This window comes from Pongo abelii, chromosome 18, assembly GCF_028885655.2.
Source record: "Pongo abelii isolate AG06213 chromosome 18, NHGRI_mPonAbe1-v2.0_pri, whole genome shotgun sequence".
NCBI classification, from domain to species: domain Eukaryota; kingdom Metazoa; phylum Chordata; class Mammalia; order Primates; family Hominidae; genus Pongo; species Pongo abelii.
Window position 1 is genome coordinate 32,123,677 of NC_072003.2, and position 26,980 is coordinate 32,150,656.

A 26,980-nucleotide genomic window follows, 5' to 3' on the forward strand; every position below is an offset into this window, starting at 1 on the left:
CCTCACTCTCATCAGAAGAGGAGAGCAGAGGTTGGGACCAGTCTTCATCCTCTGGAATGTCGTTGATGATAAAACCATAATGGTGGCAGCCCCAGCATTTACAAAGAGGAGGGATGCGGCAGGCCCATCTTGCTGAAAGCCCGAACTAAAGGAAGCTGTGTTTGGACAACAGGCACAATTTGGGGTGGCAGCACAGGGCCACACACCTCCGGTTACCCCTTGAATCAACCACAGGTAACATTTGTTTTATTTATTTTAATTTTTTTGGAGATAGGGTCTCTGTCTGTCACCCAGGCGGGAATGCAGTGGCGCGATCTTGGCTCACTACAGCCTCTGCCTCCTGGGTTCAAGTGATTCACCTGCCTCAGCCTCCTGAGTATCTGGGATTACAGCTTTGGATAAATCCCTTCCTTTTATCTGCCTGCCACCACACCCGGCTAATTTTTGTATTTTTAGTAGAGACAGGATTTCACTATGTTGGTCAGGCTGGTCTTGAACTCCTCACCTCAGGTGATCTGTTCGCCTCGGCCTCCCAAAGCACCCGGCCTATTTTATGTATTTTCAGAGACAGGGTCTCACTTTGTCACCCAGGCTGGAGTACGGTGGTATGATTACTGCAGCCTTGAACTCCTGGCCTCAAGTGATCCTCCCACATCAGCCTCCTGAGTAGCTGGGACCACAGGCATGTGCCACCATGCCTGGCTAATTTTTGCATTTTTTTGTAGAGATGAAGTCTTGCTATGTTGCCCAGGCTGCTATCAAACTTCTGGCCTCAGGTGATCCTCCAGCTTCGGCCTCCCAAAGTGCTGGGATTACAGGCATGAACCACCATGCCCAGCAGGTAGCATTTATTGAACACCTATTACTATGCTGGCTGGACCCCATTTATGGCCAAGTCCCTTGCACAAATTGGTTCACTTGCCCTTGCACTGACCCTCAAAGGCAGGTACTCTTTTTTTTTTTTTTTTTTTTTTTGAGATGGAGTTTCACTCTATCGGCCAGGCTGGAGTGCAGAGGCACAATCTCAGCTCACTGCAACCTCCACCTCCTGGGTTCAAGCGATTCTCCTGCCACAGCCTCCTGAAGAGTGGGATTACAGGCGCGCACCACCACTGTCCGGCTGATTTTTGTATTTTTAGTAGAGATAGGGTTTCACCATGTTGGCCGGGCTGGTCTTGAACTCCTGAATTCAGATGATCCGCCCGCCTCGGCCTCCCAAAGTGTTGGGATTATAGGCGTAAGCCACCAAGCCCAGCCCAGAGGCAGGTACTCTTGCCTCCCTTATACACGGGAGGAAATCACGGCACAGAGGGGAAAAGTAGTGTGGGCAATACACACTTCCTGGGGGCGGGGGTTCCTCTCTGAGGCTCCCCCTTGCATCCTACCCGCAGATCCAGGGGCACAGGGCTCTCTCCATCCTCCCCCGCCCCCTCCTCAGTGCTCAGCCGGGAACGACCCTGGGGTTAGGAACCGAGAGGAGTAGCAGGCGTCTCCCACTAGGTGGCAGCAGCGTCCGCGCCTGAGTCCCCGCTCCCACCCTAGGGAAGGCGCAGCCGGGCGGACTCCTGGGCCTCCTCCCGCCTCTTCCACAGGTTGCATCTGCGGCTGCAGGAAAACGGATGGCTGGGAATGGCCGTCGGGGGTTGGTCAGAGGAAGTCCCTCGGCCCTTTCCGAGGCACATCTCTTGGCCATCGACGCGTCCTTCGCAGACTCCGCTCCCTGCACCTCCGTTTCCTCTTCTGTGGCCGGCGGCTCCCCCGTGGCCACCCCATCTCCCGTCTCTGCCACCTCCCAACAGCCATTTCCACTCCTGCGGCCCCATCCTAGCTAAGAAGAGCTCCCTTCTGATTGGCAGGTGGGCCTGTCTGTCACGGGCATGTTCCATCCCACCCAAGCCCAACGACACTCCAGGGTTTCCTTAGTTTCACAACGAAGATATGTGCTCAGCGGACTCTGCAGACCCAGTGCCGCGACTTCCCCTAAAGCCAGGCGTGTATCTGTGCGCGTGTGAGGTGCTCTGCAGCAACCCTATGCAGAGAGCAGGTGGGCTAGGACTCGGGGTACTTGCCATGAACCGCTTCGAGTTCCTAAACAAGTAAAAAGCCCAGAGAGAGAAAAAAAAGGGGGCGGCGGGGCGGGGGTGGGGAAGGAGGGAAACGAATATCTATGGGACTGGCTGACGTGGGCTGCCTCCCCTGTGCTGCACTGATGGCTTCCCTTTTTTTGAGACAGTATATTGCTCTATCTGTCACCCAGGCTGGAGTGCAGCCTCGACCTCCTGGGCTCAAGCGATCCTCTCACCTCAGCCTCCCAAGCAGCTGGGACCACAGGCGTGCACTACCACACCTGCCTATTTTTTGTTTTGTTTTGTTTTGTTTTTAGATGGAGTCTCTGTCTGTTGCCCAGGCTGGAGTGCAGTGGCACCATCTTGGCTCACTGCAACCTCTGCCTCCTTGGTTCAAGCGATTCTCCTGCCTCAGCCTCCCGAGTAGCTGGGATCAAAAGCAGGGGCCACCATGCCTGGCTAATTTTTGTAGTTTTTAAAAATAGAGACGGGGTTTCATCATGTCGGCCAGTCTGGTCTCAAACTCCTGACCTCAAGTGATCTGCCCTCCGCGGCCTCCTAAAGTGCTGGGATTACAGGCGTGAGCGACTGCGCCCAGCCTACTTCTTTTTTTCTTTGCAGAGATGGAGTCTTGCTATGTTGCCCAGGCTGGTCTCAAACTCCTGGGCATAAGTGATTCTCCCACCCTGGCCTCCCAAAATGCTGCGATGACAGGTGTGAGCCGCCATGCAGATCACTTCTAAGAAAAAGGAAGGGATTTATCCAAAGCCACAAGGCATATGAGAGGCAGCAGAAGGGACTCAGTAATGTGGTTTTTGGGCCAGGCGCGGTGCTCACACCTATGATCCCAGCACTTTGGGAGGCCGAGATGGGTGGATCACTTGAGGCCAGGAGTTCGAGACCAGCCTGCCCAACATGATGAACTCTCATCTCTACTAAAAATCCAAAAAATGGCTGGGCATGGTGGCTCACACCTATAATCCCAGCACTTTGGGAGGCCGAGTCAAGTGGATCACCTGAGGTCAGGATTTCAAGACCAGCCTGACCAATATGGCGAAAACCCGTCTCCACTAAAAATACAAAAATTAGCCAGGCGCGGTAGCATGCGCCTGTAGTCTCAGCTACTCCGGAGGCTGAGACAGGAGAACTGCTTGAACCCAAAGGCAGAGGTTGCAGTGAGCTTAAATTGCACCACTGCACTCCAGCCTGGGTGACAGGGCGAAATTTCATCTCAAAAAAAAAAAAAAAAAAAAGATTAGCTAGGCATGGTGGTACGTGCCTATAGTCCCAGCTAGTCAGGAATCTGAGGCAGGAGAATCACTTGAGCCCAGTAGGTGGAGGTTGCAGTGAGCCAAGATCGCGCCACTGCACTCCAGCCTGGGTGACACTCGAGACTCTGTCTCAATAAATAAATAACCTGGTTCCTGATGCTGGACCAGGGCTCGTGCCCCAGGCCCACACGCAACTGCTCCTTGAGGTTAGCTGGGAGAAGGGACACAGAACCTATGGCCTTTGGGGTTGACTTTCTTTTGTTTCCTCAAATGCTTCAAAAACATCCAGCTATCTCTACCAGTAAAGGCCATTTCGACCCAAACAATGCATTATCCATTCATCCATTTATTCATCCATGACATAAACATGCTGAGCTCCTGCTACACACTGGCTGGACTCCATTTATGGCTCAGAAATCACCACGGCACGGTCCCTGCCCTCAAGAATGACAAGGGAGAGAACTCATAGATGCGCATCATTCTAGAGTAGATGGGCAACTCTGGGTCATCTACACCTGCTGTCTCCACTCCCTCACCTTTAATGGACTCTTCAATCTCTTCTTTTTTTGAGATGGAGTCTCATTCAGTCACCCAGGCTGGAGTTCAGTGGCATGATTTCGGCTCACCGCAACCTCTGCCTCCCGGGTTCAAACGATTCTCCCACTTCGGCCTCCTGAGTAACTGGGATTACAGGCACCCACCACGACGCCCAGCTAATTTTTTAATTTTTAGTAGAGATGGAGTTTCACCATGTTAGCCAAGCTGGTCTCAAACTCCTGACCTCAGGTGATCTGCCTGCCTCTGCCTCCCAAAGTGCTGGGATTACAGGCATAAGCCACCGTGCTCAGTCAATTCTTCAACCTCTTCTAATCTGGCTTAGTCCCCACCAATCCACTGAAGCTGCTTTGATCAAGTCAACGAAAGAGCTCATAATCTGTCAAATCAAATAGTTCTCTCTCTTTCCATTCCGTCTGCCTCCCAGCAGGTGCACCTGTCCCTGACTCAGAGCCCTGGAGCCACACTCACCAGTTCTCAGGACTCCTTCTCCAGCCAACTCAGCATGGGGCCTTGTCTTGCTATCTATATTCTCTGCCTAGGTGATCTCATCCATACTCGTGGCTTTAAATACCATCTATATACCAGTGACTCACAAATGTATATTTCCAGCCCAGACCTCTCCTTGGAGCTCCAGACTCCGAGATGTCTGTTTGTAATGTCCAAATACATCTCCAAGGCAATGGATCACAAATGGAGTCCTACTCCAGACCTGCTCTGCTCCCATCTTTTCGTCTCAGTGGATGGTCCCATCATTCCTCTAGATGGTCTTCTCAACACAGAAACCTAGGAATCATCCCAGATCCTTATCTCTCACCTAATGAACCCCAAATTGAGACCTGTTAGGCCAGGTTCGGGGGCTCACGCCTGTAATCCGAGAAATTTGGGAAGGCGAGGTGGGAGGATCACTGGAGGCCAGGAGTTCAAGGTTGAAGTGAGCCATGATCGTGCTGCTACACTCCAACCTGGGTGACAGAGAATCCCATCTGTAAAAGATAAGAATAAAAAGATCTGTTGGTTCAATTTTCTTTCTTTTTTTTTGAGACAGCATCTCACTCTGTTGCCCAGGCTGGAGTGCAGTGGTGCAATCATAGCTCACTGCAGCATCGACCTCCCAGGCTCAAGCAATCCTCTTGCCTCAGCCTCCCAAGTAGCTGGGACTGCATCATCAAGTCACCACGCCCAGCTAAGTTTTTTTTTTTTTTTTGGTAGAAATAGGATTTCACTATGTTGCCCAGGCTGGTGTTGAACTCCGGGGCTCAAGGGATCCTCCTGCCTTGGCCTCCCAAAGTGCTGGGATTACAGCGCCCAGACTCAATTTTCTTTTCTTTTCTTTTTTTTTTTTTTTTTCCCCGAGGCAGAGTCTCACTCTGTTGCCCAGGCTGGAGTGCAGTGGTGCGATCTCAGCTCATTGCAACCTCCACCTCCCAGGTTCAAGTGATTCTTGTGCCTCAGCCTCCTGAGTAGCTGGGATTACAGATGCGTGCCACCAAGCCCACCTAATTATTTTTGTATTTTTAGTAGAGATGGGGTTTCACCATGTTGGCCAGGCTGGTCTCAAACTCCTGGCCTCAAGCAATCCGCCCACCTCGGCCTCCCAAAGTGCTGGGATTACAGGCGTGAGCCACCGCACCCGGCAATAGGTAGTTTTTCGACCCTTTCCCTCCCTCCCCTTTTTTGGAGTCCCCAGTGTCTATTATTCTCATCTTTATGTGCATAGGTACCCAATGTTTAGCTCCCACTTACGAGAACATGTGGTATTTGATTTTCTGTTTCTGCATTAATTCAGTTAGGATAATGGCCTCCAGCTGCATCCATGTTGCTGCAAGGGACATAATTTCATTCTTTTTTATGGCTGCATAGTATTCCATGGTGTATACATATCACATTTTCTTTATCCAGTCCACTGTTGGTGGGCACCTAGGTTGATTCTGTGTCTTTGCTATTGTGAATAGTGCTGCAATAAACACACAAGTGCAGGTGTCTTTTTGGTACAATGATTTCTTTCTTTTTTTTTCTCTCTTTTTCTTTTTTTTTTGAGACAGGGTCTCACTCTGTCACTCAGGCTGGAGTACAGTGGCTTGATCTTGGCTCACTGCAGCCTCAAACTCCTGGGCTCAAGCGATCATCCTGCCTCAGCCTCCCGAGTAGCTGGGACTACAGGTGCACGCCACCACTCCTGGCTAATTTTTTTTCTTTTTAGACAGGGTTTCGTCATGTTGACCAGACTGGTAGAATGATTTCTTTTCTGAATATGCCATACTCTGGACTGCCTCCCAGCCTTGGCACACACCTCTGCCTGGAATACACTTGCCTCCAAGCTTGACCTGGGTAACTCCTCCTCATCTTTCAGGTCTCAGTTGAGACAACTCCTTTTCTGGGAAGTGAGGTGTTAATCTTTGTTCCCTCCTACCTCATAGGACCCTGAGTTCCCATGACTTCTGACCATCCCCTGTCCCCACAATCTATAGTCGATATTCAGTCAATATTTACTGAATGACTGGGTGACTGGTGCAAAAGCCTCCCATCTCTGGACAAAGCAGGGCTCAGCACTGTCCGTCATTTTCCTCTGAAATTGGCTTGAACTCCAGCCTCATCCTCACCTGTCTTCAACAAGTTCTTCTGGAGGCAGGCAGGCCTGGGGTTGAGCAAGCACCGTGGGAAGAGAGCACAGGAGAGAGGACTCGGCAGGTTCCTTGACCAGAGTGTCCCCCTCCCCTCACTGCAGGCCCCCTGTGCCCAGGTCATGGACACCCTCTTGCTAAACTCACCGGCTGTCACACTGCACAGCGTCTCCCTTCGTCCTGCTTCCTTTCTTATTCTGGAGAGCCACGAAGGAAACCTAATGGTTGCCTTTACTTTAGAAATATTGGCCGGGTGCAGTGGCTCACGCCTGTAATCCCAGCACTTTGGGAGGCCAAGGCAGGCAGATCACTTGAGGTCAGGAGTTCGAGACCAGCCTGGCCAACATGGTGAAACCCCATCTCCACTGAAACTACAACAATTAGCCAGGCATGGTGGTGTGCGCCTGTAATCCCAGCTACTCGGGAGGCTGAGGCTTGAACCTGGGAGGTGGAGATTGCAGTAAGCCAAGATCGTGCCACTGCATTCCAGCCTGGGCAACAGAGCGAGACTCGGTCTCAAAAAAAAAAAAAAAATATATATATATATATATATATATATATATATATATATAATTTTGCTGGGCATGGTCTGTGGCTCACACCTGTAATCCCAGCACTTTGGGAGGCCAAGGTAGGAGGATGGCTTGAGGCCAGGAGTTTGAGACCAGCCTGGGCACCATAGTAAGACCCATCTCTACAAAAAAAAAAAAAAAAAAAAAAAGATTAGCCAGGCATGGTGGTGCATACCTATAGTCCCAGCTACTTGGGAGGCTAAAGTGGGAGTATCGCCTGAGCCCAAGAGTTTGAGGATGTTGTGAGCTATGATCTTGCCACTGCACTCCAGCCTGGGCAACAGAGTGAGACCCTGTCTCAAAAAAAAAAGAAAAAGAGAAAGAAAACGAAAGGAAGGAAAGAAAGAAGGAAGGAAGGAAGAAAGGAAGAAGGGAAGGAAGGAAGGAAGAAAAGAAAGAAAAAGATAAGACCAAAATTTGGCCAGGTGCAGTGGCTCATGCCTGTAATCCCAGCACTTTGGGAGGCCGAGGCAGGTGGATCACCTGAGGTCAGGAGTTCAAGACCAGCCTGGCCAACATGGTGAAACCCCCATCTCTATAAAAATACAAAAAAATTAGCCGGGCATGATGGCAGGTGCCTGTAATCCCAGCTACTCAGGAGTCTGACATGGGAGAGTCACTTGAATCCGAGAGGTGGAGGTTGCAGTGAGCCGCGATCGAGCAATTGCACTCCAGCCTGGGCAACAGAGCGAGACTCCATCTCAAAAACAAACAAACAAAAAAAGACCAAAATTTATTATTTTAATGTATTCTTTGGAACAGGTAACCTATGCATGGGGCACAAAATTCAAAAACTACAAAAGGATGCACGTTGAAAAGTAAGCCTTTCCTCTTCCTGCCTTGTCTCCCCAGAGGTCACCATAGTTATATTTTCTTTTGTGTATTTATTATTATTTTTTATTATTTTTATTTTTTCACTCTCTCGGCTTGTCAAGAGACACAGTTACCATTCTTGTGCAGGCCTCCAGAAACAACATATGAACAACTAAGCAAACACGGCTAAGCTCTTTCCCTCTCAAATGGCGGTATTCCAAGCATGCGTCTCTGCACTTGCTTTTCTTTTTTGATTTCTTTTTTCCTTTTTTTTTTCTTCCGAGATGGAGTCTTGTTCTGTTGCCCAGGCTGGAGTGCAGTGGCATGATCTTGGCTCACTGCAACCTCCGCTTCCCAGGTTCAAGCAATTCTCCTGCCTCAGCCTCCCGAGATTACAGGTGCCCACCACCATACCCAGCTAATTTTTGTAATTTTAATAGTGACAGGGTTTCAGCATGTTGGCTAGGCTGATCTTGAACTCCTGACCTCGTGATCCGCCCGCCTCAGCCTTCCAAATTGCGGGGATTACAGGTGCAAGCCACCACGCCCAGCCTGCACTTTGCTTTTTTTTTTTTTTTTTTTGAGATGGAGTCTCGCTCTGTTGCCCAGGCTGGAGTGCAGTGGCGTGATCTCGGCTCACTGCAAGCTCCACCTCCCGGGTTCACGCCATTCTCCTGCCTCAGCCTCCCGAGTAGCTGGGACTACAGGCACCCACCACCACGCCCGGCTAATTTTTTGTATTTTTAGTAGAGACGGGGTTTCACTGTGTTAGCCAAGATGGTCTCGATCTCCTGACCTCGTGATCCACCTGCCTTGGCCTCCCAAAGTGCTGTGATTACAGGCGTGAGCCACGGCGCCTGGCCTGCACTTGGCTTTTCTAAGTTAAAATGAAACTGTGAGATGATGATTCTAGGGCCAGGCACAGTGGCTCACGCCTGTAATCCCAGGACTTTGGGAGGCCGAAGCGGGAGGATTGCTTGAGTCCAGGAATTTGAGACCAGCTTGGGCAAAGTAGTGAGACCTTGTATATTAAAAAAAAAAAAAAAAAAAAAAAAAAAAAAAAGATGATTCTAAACAAGAGCAAAACAGCCTCTTGTGGCTGCACCCTATTTCATTGCATGGAATTACATCATGACTGATTTAACTGGTCCCCTACTTCTGGGTATCTCAGTTGTTTCCAGTCTTTTGGAATATGCTACATTTAAGAATTTTGAACTTCGTGGCTAGGCGTGGTGGCTCACGGCTGTAATCCCCGCATTTTGGGAGGCCGAAGCAGGTGGATCATGAGGTCAGGAGTTCAAGACCAGCGGGGCTACTAAAAATACAAAAATTTAGCCAAGTGTGGTGGCGTACGCCCCTGTAATCCCAGCTACTTGGGAGGCTGAGGCAGGAGAATTGCTTGAACCCGGGAGGCGGAGGGTTGCAGTGAGCCAAGATTGCGCCATTGCACTCCAGCCTGGGCAACAAGAGTAAAAGTCTGTCTCAAAAAAAAAAAAAAAGAAAAAAAGAATTTGAACTTCTATTACTTGGCTCATGGGTCGGCATATCTGTAAGATAAAATCCTAAAAGTGGAATTTCTGGGTCTAAGGATTTTTTTTTTTTTTTGAGACAGGGTCTCACTCTGTTACCCAGGCTGGAGTGCAGTGGAGTGATTATAGCTTACGGCAGCCTTGACCTCCTGGGCTCAAGAGATCCTCCCACCATCACGAGGTCAGGAGATCGAGACCAGCTTGGCTAAGAAGGTGAAACCCCATCTCTATTAAAAATACAAAAAAATTAGCCGGGCATGGTGGCAGGCACCTGTAGTCCTAGCTACTCGGGAGGCTGAGGCAGGAGAATGGCGTGAACGCGGGAGGTGGAGCTTGCAGTGAGCTGAGATTGCGCCACTGCACTCCAGCCTGGGCGACAGAGCAAGACTCCATCTCAAAAAAAAAAAAAAAAAAAAAAAAGAGATCCTCCCACCTCAGCCTCTTGAGTAGCTGGGACCACAGGCACACACCACTGTGCCTGGCTTTTTTTTTTTTTTTTTTTTTTTTATAGAGACAGGGCCTCACCATTTTGCCCAGGCTGGTCTTGAACTTCTGAGCTCAAGGGATCAGTCCGCCTCAGCTTCCCCCCAGCCCAAACACTTTGATTTTGCCCATTTTATGGGTAATAAGTGATATCTCAGGGTTTTTTGTTTGTTTGTTTGGTTTGAGACTGACTTTCGCTCTCACAGCCCAGGCTGGAGTGCAGTGGCACGATCTCAGCTCACTGCAACCTCCGCCTCCCGGGTTCAAGCGATCCTCCTGCCTCAGCCTCCCAAGGCACATGCCACCACGCCCGGCTAATTTTTTGTATTTTTAGCAGAGATGGGGTTTCACCATGTTGGCCAGGCTAGTCTCAAACTCCTGACCTCAGGTGATCCACCCACCTCGGCCTCCCAAAGCGCTGGGATTACAGGCTTGAGCCACTGTGCCCCGCCCCCTCAGTGTTGTTGACTTTACATTTCTCTTACTTTTTTTTTTTTCTTAAGAGACTGTGTCTCACTGTGTTGCCCAGGCTGGCTTCACTCAAGCGATCCTCTCGCCGCAGTCCCTGGAGTAGCTGGGATTACAGGCACCCGCCACCACTCTCGGCCCCATTCCTCTTATTAAAAAAAAAAAAAAAATTGCCGTGAAATACCCATATCGAAATGTACCATCTTCACCATTTTTAAGGGTAAGATTAGGTGGTGTTAGGTATGTTCACTTTGTCGTGCAACCAGATTTCTGTTTTAAATAACAGCACTTAGAGATGCCGACTTCGTGCCAGGCCCAGTTTGGGACACTAGGGACTCCCAGATGAATCAGCCGCTCCAGTGGAACTCCCTGCTGGTGGGGGAGGCACTGGCGAAGCGGTGCTGAGCGGAGTCCTGACGGCGCTGGAGCTGAGGGGCAGTGCGGGATGCCCCAGGAAGGCTCCTAGGAAGAGGGGACCCAGGGTGACTCCCTAAGGAAGCGCGGTTCCCAGGTAGAGGAGCGCATGTGAGCCAAGATCCCTAGGCCTGAGCCGTCTAGGTGTGTCCCAGGAACTGCAGGAAACGGTTGGGTGAGTCAGTGGTGGGCAGCAGGGGTGATAAACCCCTTCGTGTCTTCAGGATGGTAAGTGTGGGGCACAGGTGAGTGAAGACCGAAGGCCAGGGGTGGACTGACACTCCGTGGCAGGCGCAGGGCTGGGCAGGGGGGCGGCTTGGGGGTGGCAGGGTTTGGGTGAGAAATGGCAGCCCATGGGGAACGACCACAGGGCTCTGGAGCCTTCAGAGCCAAGCCCCGACGCCCCTTCCCACCTGCGGGGCAGAACTGGGGATGGCAGGGGGGAAGGTGAGGGAGGGTGAGGGAGGGTGGTTCCCAAAGGAGATGCCATCCCTGGTAAGGGGACATGGGCCCCTGGGAGTTGGGTTGGGCCACAAAGAGAGAGGCCTGAACGGCCAAAGGGAGGGGGCGTGGGGGAAGCCGCAGCATCAGACCTCTGCCTCCTCCCTCAGATCGTGAGGCTCCCCAGCCTGGCTCGGGAGACCCCGAGATCCCCTGCTCCTGTCCACCTCTGACAGGCGACCCCCTGCTCCTGTCCACCTCTGGGTCCCTACGGACATGGGGAGGGGAGGAGGGAGGCCCCAGCTCCCCGCGGGGGAGGGGCGTGAAGACGCGCGGGGGTGGGGGGAGATGAGCCGGCGTCGCCATGACAACGAGGCCGGTGGTCCGGCCCTGCGGACCCGGGAGGGAGGGAGGCGCCGTGGGCCGCGCGCGCGGGCCGGGGCGGGGGCCCAGGTCTCCCAGGAGTAGTTGGGGAACACCCGGCGATTCTGGCGGCTGCTTCCTGGTGGCGCAGGGAGCCCGCGTGTTTGCGAGTGCGTGTGCGTGCGAAGTTCTCCGGGTAAGTGTGCCAGCGCGCGCCTGGGTGTGTGCAAGGGTGTGAGCGTGCACACGTGGGCACGGGCGTGTGCGCGCGGGGGTGCCCGGCTGGATGTGTGCACACGAGTGTATGCCGGCCCGCGTGCCCCTACGTGAGTGTGCGCGCGCGAGCACACGTGTGTTTGTGCGCTCGCGTGCGCTCCCGAGCGGGCCCCGGGTGGGAGTCCGAGATCCCGCCCCCTCCCCAGCCCCGGCGCCCCTCCCCGTCCCCCGCCGCCGCGCCGGCTGCATCCTCGCCTCCACCTCACTCACCCCCTCCTCCCCGCACTTTCTCGGCGCTCCCTCCCTCTCTGCTCGCACAGCTCGACTCCGCGCTCTCCTCGCCGGCCGCCGCCGCCCAGCCTGCGCCCGCCGTCCCCCTAGTGCCTGGGCACCTGTTGGAGGCAGAGGCAGGTGCAGGGGGCTGGGCAGGCCGGGGGGCGTGAGGGTGCAGGGAAGCGTGCCAGCCTGTGCGCGCTACGGGGGTGTTCGGCTCTCCTGCGGCTGCAATTTCTGGCTCCCCTGGGGAGCCAGAGGTGGCATCTGAGGCTGGGGTCTCCACCGTGGGCTGTGGTGAGCGAGCGGGGGAACCAGGCAGGCAGACAGGTCCTGGGGCTGCATGAGGGGACAGTGGGCAGTTGGAGCCTAGAGGAATGGGTGACACCCTGACTAGACCAGCGCCTGGTGCAGAGGACAGAGCCTCCGAGAAACAGAGGCGGGGCCCTGCAGGGCCCCTTGGAGGACAGGCAGGCTCAGGAGCCGAGGGGAGCCCCGGAGGAGAGGAAGGAGCTGGCAAGATGATAAAGGGACAGCCTAGAGGTGGGTGGGTGAGGACGGGGTGGTGCAACCTCGACTTCTGCGGGGAGTGGGTTGGTAGCCCAGCCCCTGTGGAGCCAGCGTGGGATCTGCAGGGGCCCAGGCCTCCCACCTGCCACCGGCTGGCACACGCCACCCTCTCCCTCGACACCTAGGAAGGGAGGCCAGTGAGGGCCCCGCAGACCGAGGAGGCCGTCGCCTGGCCCTTAGCCAGGATGGCTAGCTATGATGGGCTCACTGGCTCACATGCCCTCTCCTAGCCAGGGGTGCTGCATGAGGGGCCGCAGGGGCGATCGCATGACCATCAACATCCAGGAGCACATGGCCATCAACGTGTGCCCCGGGCCCATCCGGCCCATCCGCCAGATCTCTGACTACTTCCCCCGCCGGGGACCAGGACCTGAAGGGGGCAGCGGGGAGGCCCCCACCCATCTGGTCCCCCTGGCTCTGGCCCCCCCTGCAGCCCTCCTTGGGGCCACCACGCCTGAGGATGGTGCGGAGGTGGACAGCTATGACTCGGATGATGCCAGTGAGTCTGGGGACTTGGAGGCCCCATGTGCTGGTGGGGGTCTCCAGGCTTGCCGTGGCGGGTGCGGGGCGGGGGAGAGGGGGATGGGCCCTGCTGGCTATGCATGTAGGTAGGGGAGGAGGGCAGTGGGGGGGTGGCAGGGATGGCCACCACAGCTGCAGTCGGCGTGGAGATTACAGCTTCAGCAAGGCTCAATATTCAGTATTTCTGCTGAGACACTCCACCACCCACACAGCCCCAGTTGCGGCGGAGCCAGGGACCCAGACGCACACACGCATGGGCCCACTCAGCCTCTTGCACTCACACTCGCGGGCTGGCAAGAGAGAGAGACACACACAGCCAGTGCCCACCTCCTGGCCTCTTGCACACACCTGTCTCCATACCGACCCATGCTGCCTTTCCTCTCTCTCCAGCCGCCCTGGGCACGCTGGAGTTTGACCTTCTCTACGACCGGGCCTCCTGCACTCTGCACTGTAGCATCCTCAGGGCCAAGGTGGGCACTCCCTGCCGTCCAAGCCCAGGCCCGGTTTGCATGCAGCCCCCAGAGGGGGCCCATTCCTCCTTCCCTTCCCAGGCCTGCTCCTTCCTCCTGCCCTTGCACCCTCCTTCTGGGCTCCTCCAGGGTCCAGCTCTACAAGAGGGAGGGAGAGCGGTGCCGGGAGCCTCCAGCCCTCTCCCCTGCCCTCCTCTCCAGGGCCTCAAGCCCATGGATTTTAATGGCCTCGCCGACCCCTATGTCAAGCTGCACTTGCTGCCTGGAGCCTGTAAGGTAACAGCCTTCTCTCACCCCGCCCGGCCCAGGCCATGACTCCAGCCCATGGGGCTGGAGGACAGTTTTTGAGAACCTTTCATCCCCACATCCCAGGCCAATAAGCTAAAAACGAAGACTCAGAGGAACACACTGAATCCCGTGTGGAATGAGGACCTGACGTACAGCGGGATCACGGATGATGACATCACGCACAAGGTGCTCAGGTGAGGGCCCCCCTCCACACCACCCAGCAGCAGCTCGGGGACAGCTGACACTGTAACCGCTGGTTGTTTGATCTATGTCCCATTAAGCCCGTACCTCTCTGATGTTCAAGAACCATCAGCGGCTCCCTAGCCCCTTTGGCAGCAGGCCAAAATACTTCCCTGCCACTCCTGCCCCCCAATATCTCCTGCCTGCCAGGTGTGGTGGCTCACACCTGTAATCCCAGCACTTTGGCAGGCCGAGGTGGGCGGATCACTTGAGGTCAGGAGTTCGAGACCAGCCTGGCCAACTTGGTGAAACCCTGTCTCTACTAAAAATACAAAAATTAGCCGGGCGTGGTGGCATGTACCTGTAAATCCCAGCTACTTGGGAGGCTGAGGCAGGAGGATCGCTTGAACCCGGGAGGCAGAGGTTGCAGTGAGCCAAGATCGCACCACTGCACTCCAGCCTGGGTGATAGAGGAAGACTCCATCTCAAAAACAAAACAAAGTATCCTCTGCCCCTCAAACAGAGGACTCCCTTCTTCCAACTGGCCAGTTCCACAACTCCTGAACTTTTCCTGTTGTTTTCTATCTGGAAAGCTCCTTCCTGCCAGCCTAAATTCCACTCATCTGAGGTTCAGTCCAAGCTCTGCCCCCTCCCAAAAACGTTCCCGGGTTGCCGAGACCCCTTCTCAGAGCCCTTGGCTTAAGTCAGACCTCTGCAGCTTTGGTCTGCCCCTTCCGTGCCTTGAGTTCCCCTAAAATCTCTTAAGGAGTGAAGTCTTCAGGGACAGGGAACTTGCTCTGTCATCCCAGGAGATGGAGATGTGGGGAGAGTACTCCCTCAAGTCAGGTGGCGGGCAGCAAAACCCAGGCTCTGGAGAGACCTCTGCCTTTGTGCTTGGATTTGCAGCTGGGACCTTCCCTAATGGTCAGGGCTGTGCGGCAGAGACCACCTTGGTGTCGGCTGTGCGGGTGGAATGGAGGGGAGGCCAGAGGCCAAAACCAGAATGAGACCAAAAAATGAGCGCTCACCAGGGCCCAGCCCAGGCTTAGCATTTTCACATTTCTTTCTTTCCCTTGACTATCTCCATTTACAGATGGGAAATGAGGCGTAGGGTGATCAAGTGACTTGCCCAAGGTCACACAGGTGGCTCAGAAGTGGCAGGGCTGGGATCTGCCCATCCTCCATGCCACAGATGCCCAACCTGGTAGTGGGTCACTGCAGAGGCAGGGCAGGGGCTGCAGGAGGACAGGTGGCTGGAAAGCAATCATTTCTTAGTGAGTCCCTGCGGGGCTGGCTGTCTGCTGCACACAGGAAAAGGACGGGGGTTCCCGAGGAGGCGTGGGGTGCTCGTCTGGCTGCCCAAGGCTCCAAGGCCCTTCTAGCTCTCACGGCCTGTGTCTATGGCCACATCCACCATGGTGTTCGGCTCCTGCCCCCAGGCCCTGAATGGAGGCAGTGAGCGGCGTGCTCCAAGATTTCTGAGGGCTTCCCACAATGGCTGAGCACGTCCTGATGGACCAGGGACAGCCGGGTGGCTGCAGAGGGAGGGAGAGAGGAATGGGCAAATCTGCTTGTCCTTCTCAAGTGCCAGCCTGTCTTCCAGATGAGATGTAGTGTTTAGGGCAGAACTGGGCTGGTCCAAGGCCCTTCCTACACCCCGGAACGGGGCTCAGGTACCCCAGGGGCCCTGACACTGCAGTTCCCCACCAGGATCGCCGTCTGTGATGAGGACAAGCTGAGTCACAATGAGTTTATTGGGGAGATCCGCGTGCCCCTCCGCCGCCTCAAGCCTTCGCAGAAGAAGCATTTTAACATCTGCCTCGAGCGCCAGGTCCCGGTCTGTGTGGGGGCTGCAGGGGCGCCAGGGGAGGGGGCCCTGGGGAGGCCAGGCTTCCAGAACCTTCTCTTTGCCCCCTCAGCTGGCGTCCCCCTCTTCCATGTCAGCGGCGCTGAGGGGCATCTCCTGTTACCTAAAGGAGGTGAGGCACCTCATGGGGATGGGGATGCATGTGGGTGGGCGGCCGCAAGGCCCAGGCTGACCCTGCGTCCGTGCCCCGCAGTTGGAGCAGGCGGAGCAGGGGCAGGGGCTGCTGGAGGAGCGTGGCCGCATCCTGCTGAGTCTCAGCTACAGCTCACGGCGCCGGGGACTGCTGGTAGGCATCTTGCGCTGTGCCCATCTGGCTGCCATGGACGTCAACGGTTACTCGGACCCCTACGTCAAGACGTGAGCCCTTGCTCTGACCCTCTCCTCCCCAGCGAGCCTGCCCTGGCCCGAGTTGGGCCTGGCCTGTCCCTCATCCCTCAGTTCCTCTCCCTCCACCCCACCCCCAGGTACCTGAGGCCCGATGTGGACAAGAAATCCAAGCATAAGACGTGCGTGAAGAAGAAGACTCTCAACCCAGAATTTAACGAGGTACCCGGGTGGGGACGGGACACGGAGGGAGGCCAGGGAGGGGCTGGGGAGCTGGCTCACGAACGGGTGGCCGGCCTTGTCCCCAGGAGTTTTTCTACGAGATAGAGCTCTCCACTCTGGCCACCAAGACCCTGGAAGTCACCGTCTGGGACTATGACATTGGCAAATCCAATGACTTCATTGGTGAGGGAGGAGCTGGCTGCGGGTGCTGAGGGCGGGCGAGTAGCAGGGAGGTGGCCCTGACCCTGCCACCTGCTCCCCCAGGTGGCGTGTCCCTGGGGCCAGGTGCCCGAGGCGAGGCTCGGAAGCACTGGAGTGACTGCCTGCAGCAGCCAGATGCAGCCCTGGAGCGCTGGCACACCCTGACCAGCGAGCTGCCCCCTGCAGCTGGGGCTCTGTCCTCAGCCTGAGTGGACAGCAGTGTCCCAGCACAGGCCCATCGAGCCGGGTCCAGTACCCAACCTTCGCACGAGTGTGTTGCACGTTTACACGGGGTGGGCTGCCCCCACCCTGCACTACCTGTCTTATTTTTGTGAGTCTCCGTGACCCGGGTCTGTCTGCTCATGAGGGGCTGTGGAGTTCTATGTTCACATATGCAAACCTCCTGCCTGACTCGCTAGTCCCTGCAAATATGCAAACCCCCCATCATGTGCACACCCGGGCAGTGCTCAGAGCCTGGCCCCAGGCCCCCGCGCTCCTCACTCCTGCCTCTCCACGCTGCCCCGTCCCTCTCCCCCGACAGGGAGGAGGTCGGATTAGGGGAGGTTCAGAGGAGAATGTCTCAAAAACAAAAAGACAAAAAACAAACCCAGAGCCACTCCTTTAATACAGAAACGTCATTGAAAAAACCTAGCCCTGTACAGCTGCCCTTTTAAAGAGGTGGCCATCGCAGGGTCTCTGCCTCCCCAGCAGGTGGCAGATGCTCCCGGCCACTCGTTTAAATAACTGTCCCCTGGAGGGGGCCGGGGTTTGAAGGCAGGGCCCCTGCCACCCTCCTGGGGGACACCCGTGCATGTTTACGCCTTTTCTGGTTGTGTCAGTGGCCGGAGCATGGCAGCTGGGCGTCAATAAACACCTCCGAGGAAGCTGGACTCGTGTGTGCTGGCATGGGGAGGGCGCCGGGCGGGGCCGTGGTGGGCATGGCGTGATGTCGCGGTCACTCCGGGATGTCGATCACCAGGTCATCGTCTCCATCCAAGGCATCGTCCCCGCTACCTGCGTCACTGAACATCTGCCGAGGGACCGTGCTCAGGATCGTGGGTGGGGGCATCTTGGGGGGTGGGAGGGGGGTCAGGGTTGTCCCGACTCCAGCCCCAGAACCCCGGCCAGGGAAGGTCAGCGGCCCTCCCACAGGGCAGTCGGGGGGTCCCACCGCCATCTGCAGCAGGGGGAAGAAACACAGGGGGACTAGTCAGGGAGGCACTGGGGCCTCAGGAGACCGGGCTTTGCCCCCCGGGGCAGCTCTGGGGAGGAGGAACGGGCCCTGGGCACAGCCGGGCCAACCCATGCTGCACTCAGGGCCTGCCCCCACCAGCCCCTCGAGAGCCTCAACCCAGCAAGTGCCTGGGGGTGGTGATGGAGGTGAGATAAGGGGATGGGGGTGTCTCACAGGAAACCGGAAGAGAAAGGCCCGGGCACCTGCCCCCTCCAGGGAGGCGCCTGGGCTGCCCTGAGACAGGGGTTAAGCCAAAGGCGGAGTCGGCCTGGAGTGCTTGCCTGCCTGCCGGCCCCGGAGGTGCCACCTGCCACCAGCTTCCTCTCCCTACTCCTCCTCTCCCTCCTCCTCCTCTCCCTCTTCTGCGGCACTCACTGGTTCGGTGGAAGGTATTGCAGGCTGCCTGAGCCAGGAGCCCCGGCGGCTTATCTGCCCCCAAGAAGCTTGTATTATGTCTTGGATGGGCCCCTCCTCGGGATCCCCGCAGCTGTGGCCTAGGCCCAGCCCTCCTCTCAGCTCACCTGGGCTGCGGTCCCAGCCTCCTAACTGGACTCCCTGCCTGCAGCCTCTCCCAGATCCAGCTCCTCCGCACTGCAGCCAGAGCGCGCGCTCTAAAACACAGACCTGAGTGCATCACCGTGCCACTCGGGGCCTCGGGACAGGAGTGCCGCCTGCTGGACGACAGGCGGCCCCTCCACCTGGGCATCCTGCTCTATTTGTCAGAAGTCCTGCTTTGTCCTCTGAGGGTGGGAAGTGGCCTCTGCCCTGCTCAACCCTTCAGCTCCCCCCCGCTGCCAGGTCCTCACAAACCCTCCCTAGAGAGCTCTGTGGGTTTCCTCTGCAGTCCCCATGCTTTGTCTGTGGGCACAAACTGGGCACCTGCTGTGTACCAGGTAGTTTCTGTTAATGCCCTCCCAGCCTCAGGACACCAGGGAGCGGGGAGAGGTCATGTGCCAGCGGAGGAGGCTGAACCTGGTGTGGACATGGAGGTCCTGAGGCACAGGCCTGCTGGGTCCTGCGGGGCAGTATCTAGTCTGGCCCTGGGCTAGATGCTGGGTGGGCTGGCAGGAAACGCCATGCGTGGTCTCCAGTGGCCCTTCTGAGTGTCACATTTGGCCCTGTGGCCTCCTCTCTGCTTCCTAAGGAGCCCTCATCCTCATCTCCGCTGCTGGGGTGGTGTGGGGGCCAGGGTGGGTCAGGCCTCAGGGTATAGGAGGCTGGCAAGATGGATAACAGACAGGGGGCCCAACTCTGAACAGCACCCCCACGCCCTGTACCAGGACCCCACATGTACACATGTGAGCAGACATGCGTGTATGACTGGAAAGGACCATCCCCTCCTCTGGCCACCCCCTCTCCTTCCCCACTGTGTGCAGCACGTCCCACCCTGGCCTGGACTTCCTCAGTGGCGTCCTCTCAGCCTGACTGGCAGTGGCTCACATTTCTCTGTTGCTTACTAGGGGCCAGGCATGGGCTGGGCGATTTTCATCCCTTCACTCACATTCTCCGCACAATGACGCCACTGAATGGAGAAAGAGAGCTGTGGCTTAAAGAGTGAAATGACAACGCTGAGGTCGCATGGTGAGCACTGGAAGAGCTGGGATTCAAAGCCGGCCAAGTCCAACTCAGGCCTGACAGAACCAACCTGCTTCTGTCTTCACAGCTATCCTTCCTCTGCTTGGACTCCCTTCCTTCCATCTCCTCACTCCCCTGACCCTTCAGGGACTCCCGCTCCCCCGACAGTAACAGACAAACTCCCATTTCAGGCCGCTGTCCAGGCCTTCCGTGACCCCGCCCCACCCGCTTCTTCTTGCCAATTTCTTAGCACTCCTGCTCTGGCCCGGGCAGTGCTTTCACTGTGGCCCTGTCTCCCTTCCCACTATGGCTTCAGCCAGGAATATCCAAATCCACTCACCCCGGGCTCACACGTTCCCCCTGCTGAGGCCTCTCCTGGCTTCTCCCCGCCTCCCCCGACAGCCATGGACCTGGGCCACCCTCTCAAACCTTCTCTCCAGAATGTCTACAACTTTGCTCCCGGACATGACTCCGCTTCAGGACTCAGCACCCAGCCAGAAAGCCTCAAAGTGCCCCCCAATGCTGCGCCACCCCCCACCCTGCCCGCCACCCCCCTGCTAAGAGCCAGGGCCAGTACTGTCACCTCTGCTTCTCAGGCTCAAGAGGTGAAGCCTCACAGGGCCAAGGTCACACGGAGAAAACAGCAGAGTTGGGATTAGAGCTCCAGATCCTGTACTCCAGACCACCGCAAATGCAGCCTCTCATTCTGCTTCTGGCTCCAGAACCCTGGGAGCCGCCCAGTTGGTCCCCACTCCGCTTTGTCCCTCAGCCCATCCCCATCTCTCCCAAGGCTCGCATCTATCGCCAGCCTGGCGGCTTCCAAATGCACAGCCCCTCACGGGCCGCTGTCTAGCTGCCTTTCCAGATGGCACCTGACATATCTGCAGCCAGACTCAGCTTCCCTCCAAGCCTGTGCTCCCACAGCCCTCCCATCTCCAGGGAGGGAGACTCCACTCGTGCTCAGACTAAAGCCCTGGAGGCATCCTGGCCTCTGTCCCGCACAGCCCACACCAGGTCCTCCAGGAACTCCCATGCTCATTCTCTGAAATGGGTCCGCAGCTCCCTCTGGACCCTCTGCCGTTGGCCTGGTTTACCACGGTGGCCTCCTCACTCCCATCCCAACTCACCCCACTGTTCAGTCTGTTCTCCGACCACCAGTGTCTGCAATTTTGTTAAGATGCAATTAGATCACTCCCCCTCCACACCTGCAACCTGCGCCCCGCCAGGGGAATTGCTGTCTCCAAGCCTTCATTCACAGCGAATCCTGCACACTGGCACTTCAGGAGCTCCCCTCCCTCTGACCTGCTCCGGGACCCAATTCCCTGCTTATTTTTCTCCCAAACACAGACTCTGCCCGACGGAAACACTGCCCAGGAGCCACACGGCTTGCTGCCATTTCCTGTAAGTCTCTGATCAAAGAACATCCCAGACTGCTGGGCCCTAAGTGTCAGCCTTGTCTCCCCGGCGTCCCCACGCTCTGGACCTCACTCTGTTCTTCTCCACAAGTACCTATTTTTTCTGGTCTGTTTTCTGCCTATCTTGCTAGACTGTGAGCTCTGTGAGGGCAGGCACTGGTCTGCTTTGTGCACTGCCGTGTAACAGGAGGCGCTCCAGGGGCGCTTGCTGGTCACATCGAGTAGGACCACTCGCCCTATAGGTGCCAAGCCTAGGAGGCCTAGAGGGTAACAGAGACCTGCTCAAGGCCACGTGGTTTCTAACAGGCAGTCTTGACTTGACTCTAGATCCCATAATCCTGACCCGGTCTGGGGCTACCTGGCATCACAGAACACGCCCCCCCTGGGAAAATGAGCCTGGCCCTGCTACACTGCAGTCATGAAAGGGCGGAACCCCTGGCATCCGCACACCGGGTCCCCCAAGGCTGGTTCTGCCCTGATTTGTCTCCATACAAGCCTGTGAGCCGAGACTTCTCTGATCTACCCCTCAGTGCTAAGTGCTGACTGGGTCCCCAAATTAACCGTTCATGATTCTCTGACAGGCCCCCGCCTTGAGCCTCCCTCAGGTGACTGTCCTCCTGCCGTCCTGCCCCTCCCTAGCGCCCCCACGTCAGGGTACCTTGAGTTTCCGGGGCAGGCGGGGCCGTTTCTCCCGCTTGGGCCTCAGGGGACTGGGCTCGGGCAGCTGCAGGGCCAGGTAGTCAGAAGGGAATGGGGGGTAGCGGGGGGAGGCCAGCTGCGGGCGGGAGCGGGGATGGAGATGGGAGGCGGAGTGGACCGGGGTGAGGGTGGGGGAAGAAATGCAAACAGAAGGAGGATGGAAAAACAAAAGAGATGGTGATGAGTGCGGCTCCTGGGGCTCCCGAGCACAGAAGGGCCGGGCAGCAGCAGGATGCTGTCCTGGGCTTTGCTCTCCTCAGTCAGGCCTGGCCCCGTTCCTATACCAGAGAGAAGGGGGCAGCCCCGACTCACACCCTCCACGGGACACTTGGGCCACACCCAGACAGATGTCCCCAAAGTTGGGCTGGCCTTGCCCCAAGGCCCAGCCCTTCTGCCCAAATGACGCCCACCTTACTCCCACGCACTTCCCATCCCTGACCCCAACTCACCGAGCTCAGGTATGGGGAGGGGACCCCGGAGGCCTGAAGGGGAAACCCTGTTGAAGGAGGCAGGGAGAGGCTGGAGGGAGAGGGGGCCCCCCCCAGCGGAGGGCTTCTCTTCCTGGAGAAAGGACAGGGGGAGGTCAGAGGTGGCTAGGAGCCCAGGCGCCCCACCTGACCCTCCCCAGCGAGAGGAATGCATCTTCTTCTCACCTCTTAGGGGCCGGTGTGTCAGACAACTTGGGTGTCCCCTCTGTCTCGCTGTTATCTGATGATGCAGTGGCATCTGAGTCTGTGATGGAGATAGCTGGTCAGTGGGGATGGGGGGATCCCAGTCCATCCCAGAAAGGTATAACCTTCTCTACACTACAGAAGGGCACCGTAAGACCAGGTGCGAGGGCTCACGCCTGGAATCCCAGCACTGTGAGAGGCTGAGGTGGCCAGATCGCTTGAGGCCAGGAGTTCAAGAGCAGCCTGGACAACCTAGCAAGACCTCATCTCTATTAAAAACAAAAACAATTATCCGAGCATGGTGGGGTGTGCCTGTAGTCCTAGCTACTCAGGAGGCTGAGGCAGGAGAACTACTCGGAGATTGAGGCTGCAGTGAGCTGTGATTTTAACACTGCACGTCAGCCTGGGTGACAGAGCCAGACCCTGCCTCAGAAAAATGAAACAAACCAAAACCCAACAGAAGGGCCCCGGGGGAATCTGACTCACCAGCTAGTGGGCACGCGCATGCACCACACACTCGAGCTGTCCCAGGGAGGCCCATAGCCTCTCCAGCCTCCCCAGCCCCCCTCCCGCTCTGGTTCCTCCATAACACACCTGCCACGCATGGCCAGGGTGCCAGGCTCCTTCCCACTCACCACCTCTCCTTGTCATCAGATCCAAGGAAGGATGGGAAAGGCAGCACCTCCACTTGTCACATGAGGTCACCAAGGCTCAGAAAGTAAGGTGTGAGGCTAAGACTCCAAGCCAGGTCTGTGACTCCTTGGCTGTTTGATGCCACTGGTTCCTTGCCTCTGAGCTGAGCAGTCTTCAACTCCTGCCTCTGCCCCACTCCCCATAACCAGGGTCCTGTTCATCTACCCCTGAAGTCCTCCCCTTCATCCACTGCTCCCCACGCCAACTAACACAGATCAGGCCACCAGCACGTCAAAATCACCTGCTAAGCAGTCTCACCTCACCCTGCCACCCACTGTCCACCCCCAACCCCAGAGTGACCTAAAACAAACCTGGTCACATCCTTCTTGATGATATCACCCACTACCTGCATGAATTCATGGTGCTGCTTAATCTGGCTTCAATGTACCTTTCTGGTCAACTAACACAACTGTATTCTTTAAAGCACACTGACCTATTTCATCAAAAAAGAAATATATTTCCTAGTTCAGTGCCTCTGCCTCAGAAGGGCCATCTTTCATTGAACAAACGACTGCTACACCTATAGAAGCTGTTACCAATGTCTCTGCTCAGACAGACCCTTTAAGAATCAGATTAAATGCCACCTCCTCTGTGAAGTCTTCCAGAATCCCTCTAGTCCAGTTAACTGCAGGCTCTCCTGGAACCCTCTACTCTCACTCATCATGGCTGCCCTCACACTGTGCTGAAAAGCGTCGTTTGCGAGTGTCTCCCTGGCCAGGGCGTGGGCCTCCACGACAGGAGTGGGGCTCGTATTGCTGGCTCTTCCTCCTCAGATGCAACCCACTCTGGCCATGAACATGCTGGGTTCTCTCCCACCTCCTGCCCTGAATTCCCCTCAAACAGGATGTTAACTGGAAGCCCCTAGGGAAGGAAGAGGCAGGGGATGAGAGGCTACAATAAAAGCCAAACCTCCTACTATGACCTACCTGAGTGGGCCCCTGCCTATTTCCCTAACCTTATCTACAATCCTCCTATAATAGCAAGCAAATGGGTATCATGCATTCTGACAAAACACTATGTCCTAAAACGTGGCTGGCTGCCACATGCCAATCCTGCCTCAGACCAATGTGCTTCTTTTTTTTTTTTTTTGAGATGGAGTCTCGCTCTGTTGCCCAGGCTGGAGTGCAGTGGCGTGATCTCGGCTCACTGCAAGCTCCGCCTCCCGGGTTCACGCCATTCTCCTGCCTCAGCCTCCTGAGTAGCTGGGACTACAGGCGCCCGCCACCACACCCAGCTAATTTTATGTATTTTTAGTAGAGACGGGGTTTCACCATGTTAGCCAGGACGGTCTCGATCTCCTGACCTCGTGATCTACCTGCCTCGGCCTCCCAAAGTGCTGGGATTACAAGCGTGAGCCACCGTGCCCGGCCCAGACCAATGTTTAAAGGCAAGGAGAGAGGTGATTCTACGTGACATGGCTTGAGGGCTCCACCCAGGAAGAGGCCCACAAATGCCCACCTTAGGGCTTTTTCAAACTGTGGGTCTCAAGCCATTAGTGGGTCATGAAATCAATTTATTGGTTTGCAACCAGCATTAAAAGAAAGGAAAAAAAGCAGTCTAAAAAGTGTCAAGATGAATTGGATATAGTGATCTTAAAAATGTTTCGTTAAACTTTGTTTTAACATGTGGGGCCCTGGTTATGATGTAAAATATAGTTAACTGCAGACAATATTCAAATAAAAGGATGAAAACAGTGTTCTCTCTCTTTCATCCCTCTGCTCTTCAACCAAGCCTGACCTGTTCTTACCTCAGGGTAGCTGCATTTATTATTCTACCGGGACAACTCTAGACCACTTCTTCACAAGATTGGTTTTTTTTTTTTTTTTGAGATGGAGTCTCACTCTGCCGCCCAGTCTGCAGTGTAGTAGCGCAATCTCAGCTCACTGCAAGCTCTGCCTCCCGGGTTCACGCCATTCTCCTGCCTCAGCCTCCCGAGTAGCTGGGACTACAGCTGCCCACCAACACGCCCGGCTAATTTTTTGTATTTTTAGTAGAGACGGTTTCACTGTGTTACCCAGGATGGGGTTTCTTTCATTTGAGACAGCATTGCTCGGTCACCCAGGCTGGAGCACGGTAGTGCTATCATGGCTCACTGCAGCCTTGACCTTTCAGGCAAGGGATCCTCCTGGTTCTGCCTCCCAAGTAGCTGGGACCACATTTATACACCACTATACATGGCTAATTTTTTTTTTTTAATTGAGATGGGGTCTCACTATGTTGCCCAGGATGGAATGCTGGTTTCTTCTCTGGTCCCAACTCAAATGTCACTCTGTGAAAGGCCTTTCTTGAGTACTCTATTCAGACGTTGCCTGCTGTCTGCTTGTGTGGTTTGCAAGCTAAGGATGGCGTGTTTTTTTTTTTTTTTTTTTTTGAGAAGCAATCTCACCCTGTCGCCTAGGCTGGAATGCAGTGGCAGCGATCTCGGCTCACTGCAACCTCTGCCTCCAGGGTTCAAATGATTCTCCTGCCTCAGCCTCCCCAGTAGCTGGGATTACAGGCGCACGCCACCACACCTGACTAATTTTTGTATCTTTAGTAGAGACGGGGTTTCACCATGTTGGTCAGGCTGGTCTTGAACTCCCGACCTTGTGATCCGCCCACCTCGGCCTCCCAAAGCGTTGGGATTACCGGCGTGGACCACCGCACCTGGCCAAGAATGGCTTTTAAGCTTTTAAACGGTTGGAAAAAAAAAAACTAAAGAAAAATTTTTCATATGGAAATAATACAAAATTCAAATTTCAGTGCCTATAAAGTTTTATAGAAACATAACCATACTCATGTATTTGCCTATGGGGTACGGCTGCTACTACAATGGCAGAGTTCAGTAGATGCTTCAAAGATTGTATGTTGCAAAAAGCTTACTTACCATCTGGCCCTTTGCAGAAACAATTCATCAACCCCTGTTCTCCTATAATCATTACCGCATAACTGTTTTCATTACCTTCAGGTCGTTACTATGACCTAAAATTCTAGTCTATTGTCTTCATTTACTTATTCTTCCCAACTAGAATGTAAATTACAACAGGCCAAGGGCTTTGCCTATCTCTGCCTCTGCTGTATCCCCTGTGCCAAGCACAGTGCCTGAAACACAATAGGTGCTCAGTAAGTGCCTGAATGAAAGAACGGTGGAGGTGGAAGGCAAGCAACTAGGCTTAAGGACCACTGGGGGCTGCATCAGCCACCACTGCCTAAAAGGCAGGGGTCCAGGAAGCTTGCTAAGTGCCAGGAACCATGCCCTCCACCAATTTTTGAAGACCTTGCTCACCCGAAGAGTCTTCATCCACGTTCTCGTACTGCAGAAGTCGGTCTAGGAGGAAACTGAAGGGAGGGAAGGAGAGACGGACAGTGATTTCCAGCACAGCAATGTCCTCCTGGGACCCTGTCCCTCCCAGCTGGCCCATCGGATCCTTGAAAGAGCCCATGCACTTGTGGCCCTACTCGGGGATGGGGTCCAAATGTAGATTCCCTAGGAACCACATCGCTCTCCGCCCCTGCAACGTGCCTCACCTCTTGTCCCGGGACACCTTCAGTAATTTCCTTTGAGCTTTCCTCAGCTCCTCCTGGAAGCACTCGTGCTCCTGTATCACGGGCAAGGGGTGCGCTGGGCCAACGGTCCTCCGTGAAGGGCCCCGGAACCAGCGGCCGCTCGCCCCACCCACTTTACACCTGGGTAAACTGCGATCTTGTCCGCGCCAGGCCTCACCCCCCACAGCCTTCCCGCGCAGCACTCACGTAGATGAGGAACTTGAGCTTCCGCTTCAGATTCCGGTATTTTTTTTTGTAGTCCACTTCGCCGTCCGCCGGCCCGTTCATGACCGGCCCGGGAGTGGCGCCCAGAATCTACCCTCCCGCTACCCCAAGCAGGGGCTGCCCTGCCGCTCACGCCTCCACTTCCGGAGACGCTGCAAGGCTGTGCCGCCAGGACTACAACTCCCGGCGTACCCCGCTCTCAGGCGGCGTC

General features: G+C 55.7%; 2 protein-coding genes across 7 annotated transcripts; one reads left to right on the forward strand and one right to left on the reverse strand.

Annotated features, from left to right (window-relative positions):
• DOC2A (double C2 domain alpha) lies at positions 1–17,616 on the forward strand. Of its 4 annotated transcripts, XM_054533784.1 has the most exons (17): positions 1–234; positions 726–841; positions 1,593–2,044; positions 7,851–7,906; positions 9,514–9,643; positions 10,668–11,023; positions 12,136–12,226; positions 12,893–13,157; positions 13,571–13,650; positions 13,852–13,926; positions 14,023–14,132; positions 15,829–15,955; positions 16,038–16,097; positions 16,179–16,342; positions 16,450–16,531; positions 16,618–16,714; positions 16,796–17,616. In XM_054533784.1, exons 8-17 carry the CDS (start codon positions 12,902–12,904, stop codon positions 16,939–16,941), a joined length of 1,197 nt encoding a protein of 398 aa, XP_054389759.1. In that variant the 5' UTR covers positions 1–234; positions 726–841; positions 1,593–2,044; positions 7,851–7,906; positions 9,514–9,643; positions 10,668–11,023; positions 12,136–12,226; positions 12,893–12,901; the 3' UTR covers positions 16,942–17,616. The 4 variants fall into 4 exon arrangements, with proteins under 4 accessions (XP_054389759.1, XP_054389757.1, XP_054389760.1 ...); XM_054533783.2 differs by lacking the exons at positions 1–234; positions 726–841; positions 1,593–2,044; ... (1 more) ...; positions 9,514–9,643; positions 10,668–11,023 and adding an exon at positions 11,586–11,795; XM_054533782.2 differs by lacking the exons at positions 1–234; positions 726–841; positions 1,593–2,044; ... (1 more) ...; positions 9,514–9,643; positions 10,668–11,023 and having other exon boundaries at positions 11,585–12,226; positions 12,889–13,157.
• Positions 17,339–26,931, reverse strand: INO80E (INO80 complex subunit E). Of its 3 annotated transcripts, none has more exons than XM_024234116.3 (7): positions 26,752–26,931; positions 26,527–26,597; positions 26,285–26,337; positions 22,309–22,387; positions 22,105–22,216; positions 21,615–21,731; positions 17,339–17,909 (listed from the first exon to the last, which is right to left on the reverse strand). In XM_024234116.3, the coding sequence occupies exons 1-7, from the start codon at positions 26,830–26,832 to the stop codon at positions 17,688–17,690; spliced, it is 735 nt and encodes a 244-aa protein (XP_024089884.1). In that variant the 5' UTR covers positions 26,833–26,931; the 3' UTR covers positions 17,339–17,687. The 3 variants fall into 3 exon arrangements, with proteins under 3 accessions (XP_024089884.1, XP_003778648.1, XP_054389762.1); XM_054533787.2 differs by lacking the exon at positions 17,339–17,909 and adding an exon at positions 17,916–18,577; XM_003778600.4 differs by lacking the exon at positions 21,615–21,731.
• Between the last annotated feature and the right edge of the window lie 49 nt (positions 26,932–26,980).

Bases quoted from the DNA above. Each gene is read 5' to 3' on its own strand.
- DOC2A (XM_054533782.2), top strand. From the start codon at position 11,886: ATGTGTGCACACGAGTGTATGCCGGCCCGCGTGCCCCTACGTGAGTGT. The intron at 13,927-14,022 runs GTAACAGCCTTC...CCCACATCCCAG, and splicing joins TGCTGCCTGGAGCCTGTAAG to GCCAATAAGCTAAAAACGAA. The intron at 16,098-16,178 runs GTGAGGCACCTC...CGTGCCCCGCAG, and splicing joins TCTCCTGTTACCTAAAGGAG to TTGGAGCAGGCGGAGCAGGG.
- INO80E (XM_024234116.3), bottom strand. From the start codon at position 26,832: ATGAACGGGCCGGCGGACGGCGAAGTGGACTACAAAAAAAAATACCGG. The intron at 22,217-22,308 runs GTGAGAAGAAGA...TCCTTTCTCCAG, and splicing joins GACACACCGGCCCCTAAGAG to GAAGAGAAGCCCTCCGCTGG. The intron at 17,910-21,614 runs GTACCCTGACGT...CCCCTGCTGCAG, and splicing joins GCCTGCCCCGGAAACTCAAG to ATGGCGGTGGGACCCCCCGA.